This window comes from Rhinoderma darwinii, chromosome 10 (genome assembly GCF_050947455.1).
Source record: "Rhinoderma darwinii isolate aRhiDar2 chromosome 10, aRhiDar2.hap1, whole genome shotgun sequence".
Classification (NCBI taxonomy): Eukaryota; Metazoa; Chordata; class Amphibia; order Anura; family Rhinodermatidae; genus Rhinoderma; species Rhinoderma darwinii.
In genome coordinates this window covers 1,446,952-1,463,672 of record NC_134696.1, presented here as the reverse complement: position 1 = coordinate 1,463,672, position 16,721 = coordinate 1,446,952, and the positions used below count along the sequence as shown (strand labels likewise).

At 49.1% G+C, this 16,721-nt stretch overlaps 1 protein-coding gene across 4 annotated transcripts in view; it reads right to left on the bottom strand.

Annotated features, from left to right (window-relative positions):
• Nucleotides 1-16,721, bottom strand: part of ZBTB44 (zinc finger and BTB domain containing 44) — a 47,208-nt gene that overhangs the window by 17,623 nt on the left and 12,864 nt on the right. The window contains exons 2-6 of one of the 4 annotated variants that reach the window (XM_075839102.1): nt 12,608-13,666; nt 8,838-8,922; nt 6,682-6,845; nt 5,809-6,109; nt 2,192-3,089 (exon numbers count right to left, since the gene is read on the bottom strand). In XM_075839102.1, coding sequence (XP_075695217.1) covers nt 2,795-3,089; nt 5,809-6,109; nt 6,682-6,845; nt 8,838-8,922; nt 12,608-13,604 — 1,842 coding nt within the window. In that variant the 5' untranslated portion in view covers nt 13,605-13,666 and the 3' untranslated portion in view covers nt 2,192-2,794. Of the gene's footprint in view, nt 1-2,191; nt 3,090-5,808; nt 6,110-6,681; nt 6,846-8,837; nt 8,923-12,607; nt 13,667-16,721 lie in introns of those variants that run through there. The other 3 variants (XM_075839106.1, XM_075839105.1, XM_075839104.1) reach the window with 3 other exon arrangements.

The following is a 16,721-nucleotide window of genomic DNA, read 5'->3' as shown; positions in this document are numbered from 1 at the left end:
ATACTCAAACTGATGCCAAGACTGTGCCATATAGACTGGCGCTGGGGACTGCCCAACCAGGTCTCTGATCCATCCACGTATATAGACAACCTATATATATATGTCACGGTCTATACCCTAAAATATTGACCAAGTTCAGCTGAAGACCAGGCACTAATCCAATATGAAACCAAACACTGAAGCCGTAGTCCCGAAAATACAAAGATACCCATAGGATGAAAGTACAAAACGGACTTTATTAATCCATATGGGACTAAAATGTTGACTACAACTGTATACATACAACATATACACAACAGACATATAGAATAGTACAAGCAAAGTGTGGAGGACACCGCAGGTTACAAGATCTGCAGAAAAAAGCTGCAAATGGGATCATCATTTAAAAAAATATTCATATCGCTATTGGTATGGTATAGAAGAACTCATTATCAATGGACGATCATATACTAGTATTTACTATGCCATCTTTAAATGACTGACGAGTGTCAGTATTCACTGCTTATTTGTATTACACTCCTCTATACTACATGGTCTGTGTGCATATTCAGGCTGGATTCGCACGAGCGTGTTCAGTCCGTAATTGACGGACGTATTTCGGCCACAAGTCCCGGACCGAACACACTGCAGGGAGCCGGGCTCCTAGCATCATCGTTATATACGACGCTAGGAGTCCCTGCCTCTCCGTGGAACTACTGTCCCGTACTGAAAACATGATTACAGAGACAGTTGTCCTGCAGCGAGGCAGGGACTCCTAGCGTCGTACATCACTATGATGCCCGGCTCCCTGCAGTGTGTTCGGTCCGGGATTAGTGGCCGAAATACGTTCCGTCCTTTACAGACGTAACGTGCTCGTGTGAACCCGGCCTTCTGCTTCCCATTTGCAGCTCTTTTGTACTTTCTGCAGATCTTGTAACCTGCGGTGTCCTCCACACTTTGCTTCTACTATTCTATATGTCTTTTGTGTATATGTTGTATGTTTACAGTTGTAGTTAAAGGGAACCTGTCACCAGCATTTCACCTATTAAACTGACTATACCTGGTGGTAGAGAGTGAAAAATCATTTCTATATAACCTAGAATTGTCTTCTTAGTCGCTTGTGTAGCTTTAGTATTCAGCTTTTTAGTGTTCCCGCACCGTATGCTAATGAGCAGAAAAGAGTCACATCTTCATTCCTCAAGTCTTTCCGAGTTTACCCCGCCTCCTTACTTTTGATTGACAGCTCCTCGCCTTCCCCAGCACACAACATCCCGCGCTTGTGCATTGATGTCCTCTTTTGGTGAGTGCGCACAAAGGGACACCGCATAATTGCGATAAAAGGCGCAAAACGTTTGCAGACCGATATTTACAGTCGGAAGAGGAGTTTAGGAGCGGGGATAACGGCAATGAACTTTTTATAGCAGCGGCCAGTGAGGGAGAAGTAAAGCTCAATAGGTGAAATGCTGGTGAGTCAGTTTTGTACTTTCATCTTTTGGGTGTCCTTATTTTTGGGACTATGGCTTCAGTATTTGGTTTCACCATCCACGTATATATCTTCGGTGCTTCGCTTCTGCCTTGAGCGCAAACTAAAATGTCACCCTGGTCCCTGCGCTGATTGACATTGCGTTTCGCTTCAGTCCTGATCTTCCACACTATTAGACAGTAGCGTGTATCTGCCGGTGACTTTCCCTGAGCAGAAATTCCTAACTTTCCTCACTCACTGTCTCGCGTACAACGTGCCAACAGCTGCCGCCCGCCAACGACAACACAGGAGACGCCGGCCAACACCGCGGGTCTCAGGATCTCAATCTGGACCAGAAAAACCATAAAACTGGGATGTCCGTTCCCATAAGGCTTAAAATAAGACAAATAATAATAGAATAAAGGCCTATAAAATAGTAAAGTTACAAGTTCCAGGAATAATAAAAAGGTTAGTAAATAAAGGGGAAACCCGGTCATATCGTTACCTATAGCAACTATCAGTAAAATATCAACCAATCACAACTTAGCTTAGTGCGGGTCGTCTCTCCCTTGTGCTTTAGCTGAACCGTAGGATTAGGCCGGTCAGGCTAAACGTCTTTACAGCTCCCGCGGAGGTGACGGAACGGGAGGAGCTGATTGGTTCGTCGGGAGATGATCTGTACAATTCACGTTGCTGGTGAACACATTTGGTCAAAGAATTTCTAAAATGAACACACAGGTTAAGCTTGGACAATGGAGATAAAAATGTCTGTACCAGTGCAGCGACAGTCGCACCGAGACAATACAGGCCACTCCTCACGTCAGAAAAAGAGAATGAAACACTCCAATCATATAACACAATTACGTTAAAAATGTCGCGCTTCCTATGAAGAGAAAGTTCTGAGGAATAGACCATTCCCGCTGCAATGCCCCTCGTCCCCATGCCGCGTACCTACACCTCTCAGACCATCTCGTGACGCCGGCGGTGGGGGAGGAGTCAGCGGCGGTCGCATCATCCTGCAGCGCCGGTGAATGGTGGCGCGTGTTATAGGGAAGTACAAGAGCGCCAAGCAGCAATGTGCAGGGGAGTCGTCCTGGTAACGAGCGCACGGATATAAACAAAAGCAAAGGCTCCTCCCATTAAAGGACAAGCAGCGGATTCCAGCTTCGCTCGCGGCTGCCCTTCCTGCATTGTCCTCTAGGGGCCTCAATTACTTTCATCAGAAAGAGAAATGTAAAGAGAACTAGAACTGACCAAACACAGGCATTTCCCAAAGAAAAAAAAAAAGATTAAAAATGAAGAAATATGCGTTGGCTGAAGTGCGGGCGCAGGGCGGCCGTGTCCAGGTATCAGCTATTCCATAGCAATGGAAGCCACCTCTGTTTTGGGGGTGTCATCTCGGCTGGTTTCTTCCAGGGGGATGGTCTTTCCAGGCTCGGTTACTTCCTCCTCATCTTCTTCTTCTTTTTCGGCCAGGCCGCTCAGGGAGCCCAGCGGGAATGTGCTCTCGCAGTTCTGAGTGGAGGAGACCTGGGAGATGACAGGCATTTGGACAGAGGAGTTGCTTTCAAAGCTGTGTTCTGTCAGCTCATACTGCCCAAGAGCCTCTTCCTGCTCCTGACTCAGGTAATCCGGAACTAGGAAATCACTGGGGAGAAAGAGAGACAATCTTACCACGATGACCCTCAAACAGAAGCACGGACCCCTCCCCTACATCACACCGAGGCGGGGTCACACATTGCGCAAGGAAGGCGGCGGTGAGACACTAAACCGTGAGGTGTGAATCCAGCCTGACCCGCGTATTCCTCAGCCCCCTCCCCGGATGACCAGTGGGAAGATTTACATATCTATAAGGTATTTGCAGCTCTTCACCCACTTTCCTCGTTCCCCAGTCACCGACTTCTGACAACCTCCAGTGAGGGGGGGGATAATGGGGGAGGGGCTGTCCAGGAAATCACAAGATCAATTCTCACATCCGATCACTTCTCACCGTCTCTGCCGAGCTCCAAAGAGCAGGAGAATGGGAAGAGACCGGGATGTCTGGCTGACACGAGAGATCCTGATGACTACATGTCCCACCTGATGTCACTGGAGACCATATCTACATCCTACCCGGCAGTGGTGCGTGGACATTGATGTGGATGGTGATTTGGATCCACACCCGGTGTCCATGACCGAACTGAACTCATAGGACATGCAGTCATCAGGATCTCTCAGTGGTGCAGCCTCAGGCTTTGGGCCATCAGATCTTGTAACAGAGGGAAGGGAGTGACGTTCACTGAAGGGGCTTCTATACATTTCCTCTGGTCGTAAATCCCCGCTTACCCTGACAAAGCGACAACAGCGATTTATGGAAATGGTGCAGTGATACATGTGACTGAATCATTGTACATCTACTGCCCGCACTCCTCTGATACCAACACTGCACAATTCATGGCGGTCGTAGCGTTGTCAGAGCTCCTGCTAGAAGGGACGGCTCCGACAACTGCTGGACCTAGTTCACTATGGCCATTTCTGACTACATCATCAAAGATAAACCCCTTGGTCCTCCTCTTAGGACAAAACCTGCGCGTGTCTACCAGTCACCCGCACATGTCTACCGGTCATCCGCACGCATCTACCAGTCACGCGTCTACCGGTCATCCGCACGTATCTACCGGTCATCCGCACGCATCTACCAGTCACGCGTCTACCGGTCATCCGCATGCATCTACCAGTCACGCGTCTACCGGTCATCCGCACGCATCTACTGGTCATCCGCACGCATCTACCAGTCACGCGTCTACCGGTCATCCGCACGCATCTACCGGTCATCCGCACGCATCTACCAGTCACGCATCTACCGGTCATCCGCACGCAGCTACCAGTCACCCACACCAGGAGGACTGCATAGATCTTATACTAGAACGCCAAAGCTGCAGAACCCCTTTAAGATCTCAGGGACCGTTCACTATTTACTGCGCTGGAATCTCAGTTCAGGGTGGAGTTATCAATATAGGGCAAATTAATGAGAAATGGGGTAACGTCAGTAAAATATCTCCAGCCAGACCTACATGAGCCGAGCTTCTGCCATTACCTGATGGGGTCCATGAGCTCAGAAACCTAGCGAGGAGCCGCAGCGCTCTGTAAGGACGGTCATAGTTGGTTTTGGATTACAGACTCCCCCAATATTGTTCACATTTAGGGGGATGCCGCTGAGTATATAAAAGCAATGACTGAACGCTGACGTAGACCTGACTCTATGGACAGACCGGGCAGATAACTGGACAGGATGGCGCTGGAGGAGGAGGGGTGCCCTCTCTTCACTTTACCACCCCCTTTTGGCAATGCTGTGGCAGTCCGCTAGTTAAATCTCTCCCTGAACGGAGCCAGTTCTAACAAGTTTATTTACACAATCTTACAATCCAGAGAGGGAAAAACAAGGTTCCACATCACATTGGTTTTGCCAGCAAATAACTTGGCCTCGAGAGCTTCAGAGAACTTGGATGTGACACCCAGCAGAAGAAAACAAGATTTCTGGTAGTAAAACGATGGTGGAGGACGGGAAGCCTCCCGGCAGGAGGGAGAGCCGGGGCGTCACTATCCGTAATCGCTATGGGGAGAGATTCACCGATACCCCACACTGCGGTCCACGTAGATCTATATGGTGGAGGCTCAAAATAAAGTATACACTATATATACACACAAGGGGGACGCCACCTCCCCGCCAGTCCTGTTGGCCAATCAGATGTGACAAGAGGGTCAAACCTGCTGGCACAGAGACTAAGGGATGGGGCGATGCCAACATGTCGCCCTCATACAGCTGCCAGCTCAGCTTCATTAGGGCATCTTATAGACAAGACAGAATCCCTTAAAGGGGCTTCAGGTGTTCTATTATAGGAAGCGATCTCAGAAGACGGCTGCGTTCTGGTGGGTGAGACGTATAATCTAAAACATAAGATCAGGTCTTTTCAGAGGAAAGCAGGAAAACCATTCCACCCCCTCCCTCCCCTATGGGAAAGGTTTTCTTACTGTCCCCTGATGGGATCTGATCCTGTTCTTGCTATCAATATCTGGCTCTGACACGGAGCTGTAATACAACAGCGTAAAGCCTGAAGAGCCACAATAGACTATGAGTAGACCGCCGCCGCTTCCTATGTATGTAATGGGCGGAAGATTAGGCCAGGAACCTATTATACGGGATATGAATACCTGTGACTATCGGCCCCCATGGACATTATTAGACATTATACTGGCGCAGTAGTGGCAGCGTGTGGCTCGGTGGCCGCTCGTGGACAGATCTGCTTTCTCTGAAGCTCAGGCGGCTGCTGTGTGGAAGAATATTGGGTTATTTAGGTTGTCAGCTGGCTTCTTGCTGTGCACCTCACCTGCTCTGGAAGTAGTTTGCTAGCTCTGACGCTTCGTGATTCAGGCTCCTCAGGTGCACGATTAAATTTCCAGAGTTGGTAAACATGGCGCCGCATGTTTTGCACTCGTATATCCGAGGCTTGCGGATAATGTGCCGGGAAACCCGCATGTGGTGTTTGTATTCCCCGAAGGAAGTGAATGTGGCACTACAAATCTGGCACCGGAAACAGCGTTTACCTTCGTGTTTCAGGCGATGCATCTTTAAGGAGTAAGCCCGAGTGAATTTTTTCCCACAGCGATCACACTGAAATGGTTTAATTCCTAGGAAAGAGAGGAAGAAGCGATCAACACGGCTCACTAATAAATGAAAAGATGACATGTGATAAAGCTACTGCTCCCTGTTAGCTGCCATTAATCTGAGGGGACACCTGCAATGTCCTTCCAGGAGAGCTCCTGTGCAGAATAAAGGACTTCTCCTCCTCCTCCTTATCACATAGTGCTGGTGTGACAATACTGACCGCTACACCACGTGTGAGACGGGGATCATCATGTCTTACTTATTGGTGACTGCGGATGGAGCAGCTATAGATAAGACTGAGGAGTAAAACCCGAGACACAGTCCATGTCCCAGCTCCTACCGGCCAGAGTCACGCCGTGCACGGAGAGGAAGATCATTCATACACGTGGTGGGACAAAGCCACTAGATTGTCAGCAGATCCCACCCCAATAGTCTGGATCTGCCAGCAAATATCTCATGTCTATGTCCAGCCGTACAGGTGGAGCCCGGAGACCTGTGCAGAGATGAGATGATGCACTGACAGGCAGATGAGGACGGTGACAGGCAGATGAGGACGGTGACAGGCACACAGCGCTATCTCCGGCGGCAGACTAACCAGAATGTATGAGCATGTGCTGCTTCAGGTTCTGGATCCTGGTGAAGCGCACTCCGCAGGTCGGGCACTGGAAAGGTCTGTCGGGGCCATTGGGACTGGGCCGCTCTGTGCTGCTGGTGGAAGGCGTCAGGTACAGCTGGTAGGGATACTGGACATTCTCCAATCTAATGAAGACAACAAAAGCATCAGACTCACATACATGGATCTCAATGGCAGGAGTAATATGGTTGATGGAGACCGGACCCTGAACGATGGCGGCGGCTTTACTGGTCTCTAATGGACTCCGGGAGCTCCAGCCACCATCTGTGTGAACTCCCCAGCCTAGTCTATAAACCCCCGGGACTTTCCACTGTCAGCAGCCGAATATTACAGCCCCCGCTTATCTCAGCGCCATTTGTTCTGATTATAAGGGTCTAGGCCAATGGTCTCTGACTCCATAGATAAAGGGCCAGGTGATGAGATTGTTCTTCTATAGAGAGACCTGGTTATAGGGGACGTCAGTGTTGGGCATCATACAGATGCGGTCGCTGAGGATACTATACATAGGAAGGCTTTTAGTAATGAAAATAAGGGCATTACACGGGCTGGGAGGTCACGAGGTCAAAGAAGAAATCCACCCAAAAGTGACCTTCACGGAAGTCAAATAAATGGAAGGAGATCACTGGACCAGTGGAGTTCATAAGCTCGGAGCTTCACCTGTTTCCAGACCTTTGCAGCGCCAACAACCAAAGCCCAATTAACATATTGCTTAGGACAGTGTATCCCAACATATGACCATGGAGGAACCCCGACTACCGTCCCTTCCTCTAACCCCGACTGCCGTCCCTTCCTCTAACCCCGACTGCCGTCCCTTCCTCTAACCCCGACTGCCGTCCCTTCCTCCAACCCCCGACTGCCGTCCCTTCCTCCAACCCCCGACTGCCGTCCCTTCCTCCAACCCCCGACTGCCGTCCCTTCCTCCAACCCCCGACTGCCGTCCCTTCCTCCAACCCCCGACTGCCGTCCCTTCCTCCAACCCCGACTGCCGTCCCTTCCTCCAACCCCGACTGCCGTCCCTTCCTCCAACCCCGACTGCCGTCCCTTCCTCCAACCCCCGACTGCCGTCCCTTCCTCCAATCCCCGACTGCCGTCCCTTCCTCCAACCCCGACTGCCGTCCCTTCCTCCAACCCCCGACTGCCGTCCCTTCCTCCAACCCCCGACTGCCGTCCCTTCCTCCAATCCCCGACTACCGTCCCCTCCTCTAACCCCGACTACCGTCCCCTCCTCTAACCCCGACTACCGTCCCCTCCTCTAATCCCGACTACCGTCCCTTCCTCTAACCCCGACTACCGTCCCCTCCTCTAACCCCGACTACCGTCCCTTCCTCTAACCCCGACTACCGTCCCTTCCTCTAACCCCGACTACCGTCCCTTCCTCTAACCCCGACTACCGTCCCTTCCTCTAACCCCGACTACCGTCCCTTCCTCTAACCCCGACTACCGTCGCCTCCTCTAACCCCGACTACCGTCCCCTCCTCTAACCCCGACTACCGTCCCCTCTTCTAACCCCGACTACCGTCCCTTCCTCTAACCCCGACTACCGTCCCCTCCTCTAACCCCGACTACCGTCCCCTCCTCTAACCCCGACTACCGTCCCTTCCTCTAACCCCGACTGCCGTCCCTTCCTCTAACCCCGACCGCCGTCCCTTCCTCTAACCCCGACCGCCGTCCCTTCCTCTAACCCCGACTGCCGTCCCTTCCTCTAACCCCGACCGCCGTCCCTTCCTCTAACCCCGACCGCCGTCCCTTCCTCTAACCCCGACTGCCGTCCCTTCCTCTAACCCCGACCGCCGTCCCTTCCTCTAACCCCGACTGCCGTCCCTTCCTCTAACCCCGACTGCCGTTCCTTCCTCTACGTCTGGTGTAGAGGGAGGTGAAGCGTTCTGTAATCTATATTCTGGCTGACACATGTTTCATATCTTTAGCTGAAATCAGTTTGCGGTCTCTAATATACAAGTGAGCGGTCTGTGTTCTGGGGAGCCCCTGACCAGGCCCCAAGGTAAAACTGGGAACTCTGGTTTAGAAGGTTGTGTAAGAAAGCGCGTTCATAGGCAGTCAGGTTTTTTGCAGCACATTATGATATCGTGCCATCACCATGTTATGTAGGAGCCAAATACCTGTCATCATCATCTGCATGAACGTTGCTGCTGGCCGTCCCCTGGAGTGTGGGTAGACCCTCCCCGACACCCTCATCTATGGAGCCTGGATGATCGGGAACAGAGAAGACTGGTTATCATCAGCAGGACATAAGGCAGGCGGCGCATCACCCCTCAGCCCATTACCACAGTTATTTACAATGATTTGGGTCCCTGACATCTTCACTTTCTACACGGGGGCTTGTGGAGGGGAAACAAAGGCAGAAAATCATCCATAAAACCAGAACTAAAAGGGGTAATCCCATCACTAGGATATGATCGACCCACGCTGATCCTGAGAACCAAGCGGCAGAAGCCCTTTTGGAAGTTTTGGTGTAGAATAACGGACGGAGCCGCTGTGCTTAAATACTGCTGTGGCCCCATCATTCTGAGGCCGTTGGACCCCATAGATCAGGCCATGATGGCAGATCACTAGTTCACTACTTGCAGGCAGAACCCCCTGTATATCACTATGTGTGAGTGAGGCTGGAGCTACGTATAGACCTGTGTCATGTGATCGGTGTCATGTGATCGGTCATCGTCTGTGCGTGAATATCGCGCAACCTTCATAAGATTCTCATGTGACCGTCACACAACAATAATATCGATAAGAAAGTCATGGGGGGGCACAGTTCACAGCGCTGTCCCAGCTCAGCGTTATTCCCGGTCATATGACAAGTCTGCGTGCGGCCCCCGTCTGCAGTACAGCCACGGACCGGCCGCAGCGCTCCGTGCAATCCATAGACGACAATAGAGCCGCATTAATCTCATGTACAACATTTGGGGATGTGTTTTTCAGCCGTAGGGGACACCGGTCTACCGTTGCTGCATTTTGTTATAGAAGACGCACTGGATATTAAAAGAAAAGGGAGATAAAAATGGAGGGGAAACCTGACCGGAGGCGACACAGGCTGAGAAGAAACGTCCCCTGTTGTGTGTAATGTCGTGCGTGATTTTGCGACGTCATGTGACTTAACAGTCGCCATTATGCCGGAGTCCTGACAGTGATTTATGACAGCAGCGTCCTCAGCGACCAAGAGCCCACGTTATACTGATGAGGAACGTGGAAAATATTCTGTTACTTCACTAAAATGTACAAAGGTCGACAGGAAATAAATCAGTTCCTCGCTTGGCAAAACATCTTCTTATTTGTGGAACATTCCTTAACAATGGGACGCTATGATGGCGGCGGCGCCCCTCCCCCGGCTGACGTGCTGCGAGGGCCTCCCAACATACAATTAGCAGAAAGCTGAACTTTACAGGAGGGATCAGCAGTTTAATAATGAGCGGCGACAATCACGTGGAACACCCCGGCTCTACAGGCGGAGCACAGCTCTGAAGTACATGAGACCCCACAACTAACTGAACCTCTCATTCAGAAGCAGCAGCTCCGGAGCTCCAAGTGCCACAAGAAACACACCTTTAATCCGGCACTGAGATCCTCCACATGGGCAGATATTCTTTTCACATCACCTGTGTACAGGGGGAGATGTGCTGCCGACATGCCATCATACTTCTATCCACATTAAAGATCCCATCATCCAAAGAACGGGGGTCTGCCTGTGTAAAAGGTTCTTTAATGGGACTGGATTATATTCTGGATTATCAGACAGTCATAGAAAAGTATGTAAAATGTAGGAAGGAAAACCTCAGGGAGCGCCGAGCACGAAATACTGACTCATGGAAGATCCTGATGAGGAGCCGGATATTCTGGACTATCAAATGCTGAATTAAAAGGACTGTTACTGAACACTGAAACAAACACTGCTCATATATAGAAGCAACGCTAACAGCAGAATGCACCACCTCTGATCGCCATCTCCAACCACCAGTCATCAAACCTGAAACACTCTGTGCTGCTGAGACCACTCTGAAAATATGTCTGACTTTAGATTGTTGAGACAGGGATTTAGAGGATAGTGACTCGATGCGTATAAGGTGAGATGCAGATCGTGGGGGGCAGCGCATGCGTTTTGAATGGAGGTTGTGTGATAGAAATCCTCGGGGGAATGACAGCCGGAGTATCAGTCCGGACCGCAGGAAGAGGCCACTATATATTCCCAATAGTCATATACGTCTATACAACCTAATCGTGTTAACGTCTGTGCAGAGAATGGGCCCCAGAAATGCGCTGCTTCATAACCGCCGGCAAAATCCCCTCTCCCTTATATTCTACGCTGCCGAAAATGTCCTCCGCCAGCCCCAGAAACGGGAGCGACAACATAGGGGGGAAATCGGGCACAAAACCGCCGCCATTTCTTCTTCATCCTCCTCTAACAAATGAACTTCTAGGGGCCCTGAACAAATCCTTGTGTTTTTATAGGTCTTGGATGATGGGAGTGATGTGTGTGAGATAGATTGTGATCTCCTGAGGTCAGGAATAATGAGAGTGATACATTGTGTGTGAGATATGAAGATTACATGGTGATCTCCAGACAGCAGGGATGATGGGAGTGATACATTGTGTGTGAGATATGAAGATTACATGGTGATCTCCAGGCAGCAGGGATGATGGGAGTGATACATTGTGTGTGAGACACAGAGATTACATGGTGATCTCCAGACAGCAGGGATGATGGGAGTGATACATTGTGTGTGAGATATGAAGATTACATGGTGATCTCCAGGCAGCAGGGATGATGGGAGTGATACATTGTGTGTGAGACACAGAGATTACATGGTGATCTCCAGGCAGCAGGGATGATGGGAGTGATACATTGTGTGGGAGACACAGAGATTACATGGTGATCTCCAGGCAGCAGGGATGATGGGAGTGATACATTGTGTGTGAGACACAGAGATTACATGGTGATCACCAGGCAGCAGGGATGATGGGAGTGATACATTGTGTGTGAGATAGGGAGATTACATGGTGATCTCCAGGCAGCACGGATGATGGGAGTGATACATTGTGTGTGAGATAGGGAGATTACATGGTGATCTCCAGGCAGCAGGGATGATGGGAGCGATACATTGTGTGGGAGACACAGAGATTACATGGTGATCTCCAGGCAGCAGGGATGATGGGAGTGATACATTGTGTGTGAGACACAGAGATTACATGGTGATCTCCAGGCAGCAGGGATGATGGGAGTGATACATTGTGTGTGAGATAGGGAGATTACATGGTGATCTCCAGGCAGCAGGGATGATGGGAGTGATACATTGTGTGTGAGACACAGAGATTACATGGTGATCTCCAGGCAGCAGGGATGATGGGAGTGATACATTGTGTGTGAGATAGGGAGATTACATGGTGATCTCCAGGCAGCAGGGATGATGGGAGTGATACATTGTGTGTGAGACACAGAGATTACATGGTGATCTCCAGGCAGCAGGGATGATGGGAGTGATACATTGTGTGTGAGATAGGGAGATTACATGGTGATCTCCAGGCAGCAGGGATGATGAGAGTGATACATTGTGTGTGAGATAGGGAGATTAGATGGTGATCTCCAGGCAGCAGGGATGATGAGAGTGATACATTGTGTGGGAGATTGTGAGCTGTTTGGGTGAGGGGTGAGCACAGCGCTGTAGAATATCTTGTTGCTATAGAAGAATAGAAAGTAAATAAAACTTTGGTATCATTTTCTCTGCATTTTGTTTCTGTTCATGAACAACTTCTACAGATGCAGAGAAACACTAAACGTATCAGGAATAGATGAGACACGACCTGAACGCTGCCGGCACCTGGGGGGTGTCCAACTTACAGCAGGGAAGGCACACAGGCGGGGCGGGGGGGGGGGGCTCACCTATGGAAGACGACTGTGGGCTGATCAGCAGATCCTCCTGCACCTGCTCGCTCCCGGGTACGGTCTGCTGGTCACTCATCGAGCTCTGGGACGCACTGACCGGCTGCGACACCTCCTCATGCACCTCCTCATCACTAAGCCTTTCCACCTTGACTCGGACATCGTCTTCCATCACCAGAGGAGAGCTGACCTTAGTGCTTTCACAGGGCACGTAATCCGTTACCCTCCTGGCAACTTCTGAAGGACCGGGCAGTTCTAATGTCCTGGACTCCATCTGCTTCACCTTGTCCGGCTGCATCCTCCGGTCAATGCCAAAGGGGAAAGTCCAGGGGAAGGCGTGAGAGGAGTCCACAGGCTGACCCCTGGCCTCGGTGTAAGACGGTGTGGGGTTCAGCACTTGTGGGGAGCTGGTCTGTGTGCTGCATTTCAATGGGCTCTCAGGTGACATAACGATGTAGCTTTTACGTTTGCGTCTGGACTCGCGACAAATGGGAATGTTCCTCTCCACCACACTGCACTCCGAAGACACCGGGGAGAGGCTGCCGTCTCGGAAGTTGCTGCCTGCGTTCTCCTGCCCGGTGTCCAGCACCTTCTCTTGTTGTGTGTTCCATAAAATACTGGATTTCATGAACTCAGAGCAGGTGCTGGCCACGCTGAACATCTGCATGTAGCTGGCAGCGGCCAGCACATCTATAATGTTTTCTGTGTTGATGGATAAGGTGGCAGTGTAGGCGTATTCCAGGAGAGGGATGAATCCGGTCACCGTGACGTGATGTAAGTCCAGGACGCACTGTGCGCTCTCTTCTGCTTGACCCACCAGTTTGGTTCGGAAGAACTCGCTGCATGCCGCCAGGACAACCTTGTGTGCCCGGAAGATCTTATCCTGGACCCGAATGGTGATGTCACAGAAGTGTCCGTCATTGCGTAACATGTTCAGCTTCCCCAACATCTCCTGGCTGTGTGCCGGCGAGCTGTGAGTGAACGTCTTCACCCCCATCCTGAGGTTTCTGGAGAGATGTTGTTTTCTCCTCTTTAGAAACAAGTGCAGTAGCTCGGAATCTAAAAGAAAGAGACAAGATGTGAGATCTCTCCAACACCAGATCTCTAGAGATCTGAAACATGTACATGAATCTCATCATAACTAATACCCCGGTCACCTCTGATTATTATCTTACAATTCACAGAAGTGGAGTCACTGTGTACATACATTACTGATCCTGTATTATACTCCAGAGCTGCACTCACTATTCTGCTGGTGGAGTCACTGTGTACATACATTACTTATCCTGTACTGATCCTGAGTTATATCCTGTATTATACTCCAGAGCTGCACTCACTATTCTGCTGGTGGAGTCACTGTGTACATACATTACATTACTTATCCTGTACTGATCCTGAGTTATATCCTGTATTATACTCCAGAGCTGTACTCACTATGCTGCTGGTGGAGTCACTGTGTACATACATTACTGATCCTGTATTATACTCCAGAGCTGCACTCACTATTCTGCTGGTGGAGTCACTGTGTACATACATTACTTATCCTGTACTGATCCTGAGTTATATCCTGTATTATACTCTAGAGCTGCACTCACTATTCTGCTGGTGGAGTCACTGTGTACATACATTACATTACTTATCCTGTACTGATCCTGAGTTATATCCTGTATTATACTCCAGAGCTGTACTCACTATGCTGCTGGTGGAGTCACTGTGTACATACATTACTGATCCTGTATTATACTCCAGAGCTGCACTCACTATTCTGCTGGTGGAGTCACTGTGTACATACATTACTTATCCTGTACTGATCCTGAGTTATATCCTGTATTATACTCTAGAGCTGCACTCACTATACTGCTGGTGGAGTCACTGTGCACATACATTACTTATCCTGTACTGATCCTGAGTTACATCCTGTATTATACTCCAGAGCTGCACTCACTATTCTGCTGGTGGAGTCACTGTGTACATACATTACTTATCCTGTACTGATCCTGAGTTACATCCTGTATTATACTCCAGAGCTGCACTCACTATTCTGCTGCTGGAGTCACTGTGTACATAGATTACATTACTGATCCTGTACTGATCCTGAGTTATATCCTGTATTATACACCAGAGCTGCACTCACTATTCTGCTGCTGGAGTCACTGTGTACATACATTACATTACTGATCCTGTACTGATCCTGAGTTATATCCTGTATTATACTCCAGAGCTGCACTCACTATTCTGCTGGTGGAGTCACTGTGCACATACATTACATTACTTATCCTGTACTGAGCCTGAGTTACATCCTGTATTATACTCCAGAGCTGCACTCACTATTCTGCTGGTGGAGTCACTGTGTACATACATTACATTACTTATCCTGTACTGATCCTGAGTTACATCCTGTATTATACTCCAGAGCTGTACTCACTATTCTGCTGGTGGAGTCACTGTGTACATACATTACATTACTTATCCTGTACTGATCCTGAGTTATATCCTGTATTATACTCCAGAGCTGCACTCACTATTCTGCTGGTGGAGTCACTGTGTACATACATTACATTACTTATCCTGTACTGATCCTGAGTTACATCCTGTATTATACTGCAGAGCTGCACTCACTATTCTGCTGGTGGAGTCACTGTGTACATACATTACATTACTTATCCTGTACTGATCCTGAGTTATATCCTGTATTATACTCCAGAGCTGCACTCACTATACTGCTGGTGGAGTCACTGTGTACATACATTACTTATCCTGTACTGATCCTGAGTTACATCCTGTATTATACTCCAGAGCTGCACTCACTATTCTGCTGGTGGAGTCACTGTGTACATACATTACATTACTTATCCTGTACTGATCCTGAGTTATATCCTGTTGTATACTCCAGAGCTGCACTCACTATTCTGCAGGTGGAGTCACTGTGTACATACATTACATTACTTATCCTGTACTGATCCTGAGTTACATCCTGTATTATACTCCAGAGCTGCACTCACTATTCTGCAGGTGGAGTCACTGTGTACATACATTACATTACTTATCCTGTACTGATCCTGAGTTACATCCTGTATTATACTCCAGAGCTGCACTCACTATTCTGCTGGTGGAGTCACTGTGTACATACATTACATTACTTATCCTGTACTGATCCGGAGTTACATCCTGTATTATACTCCAGAGCTGTACTCACTATTCTGCTGGTGGAGTCACTGTGTACATACATTACATTACTTATCCTGTACTGATCCTGAGTTATATCCTGTTGTATACTCCAGAGCTGCACTCACTATTCTGCAGGTGGAGTCACTGTGTACATACATTACATTACTTATCCTGTACTGATCCTGAGTTACATCCTGTATTATACTCCAGAGCTGCACTCACTATTCTGCAGGTGGAGTCACTGTGTACATACATTACATTACTTATCCTGTACTGATCCTGAGTTACATCCTGTATTATACTCCAGAGCTGCACTCACTATTCTGCTGGTGGAGTCACTGTGTACATACATTACATTACTTATCCTGTACTGATCCGGAGTTACATCCTGTATTATACTCCAGAGCTGTACTCACTATTCTGCTGGTGGAGTCACTGTGTACATACATTACATTACTTATCCTGTACTGATCCTGAGTTATATCCTGTTGTATACTCCAGAGCTGCACTCACTATTCTGCAGGTGGAGTCACTGTGTACATACATTACATTACTTATCCTGTACTGATCCTGAGTTACATCCTGTATTATACTCCAGAGCTGCACTCACTATTCTGCAGGTGGAGTCACTGTGTACATACATTACATTACTTATCCTGTACTGATCCTGAGTTACATCCTGTATTATACTCCAGAGCTGTACTCACTATTCTGCTGGTGGAGTCACTGTGTACATACATTACATTACTTATCCTGTACTGATCCTGAGTTATATCCTGTATTATACTCCAGAGCTGCACTCACTATTCTGCTGCTGGAGTCACGTGAGTGCTCCCGTTGCGTCTGGACCGAGCAGCGGCCCGTTGCATCCCCTCACTATGATGTTGGACAATCTCTGAGCGCTTCTGACCTCTAAGCTGGACGAGTTCAAGGTGAAGAATAAATA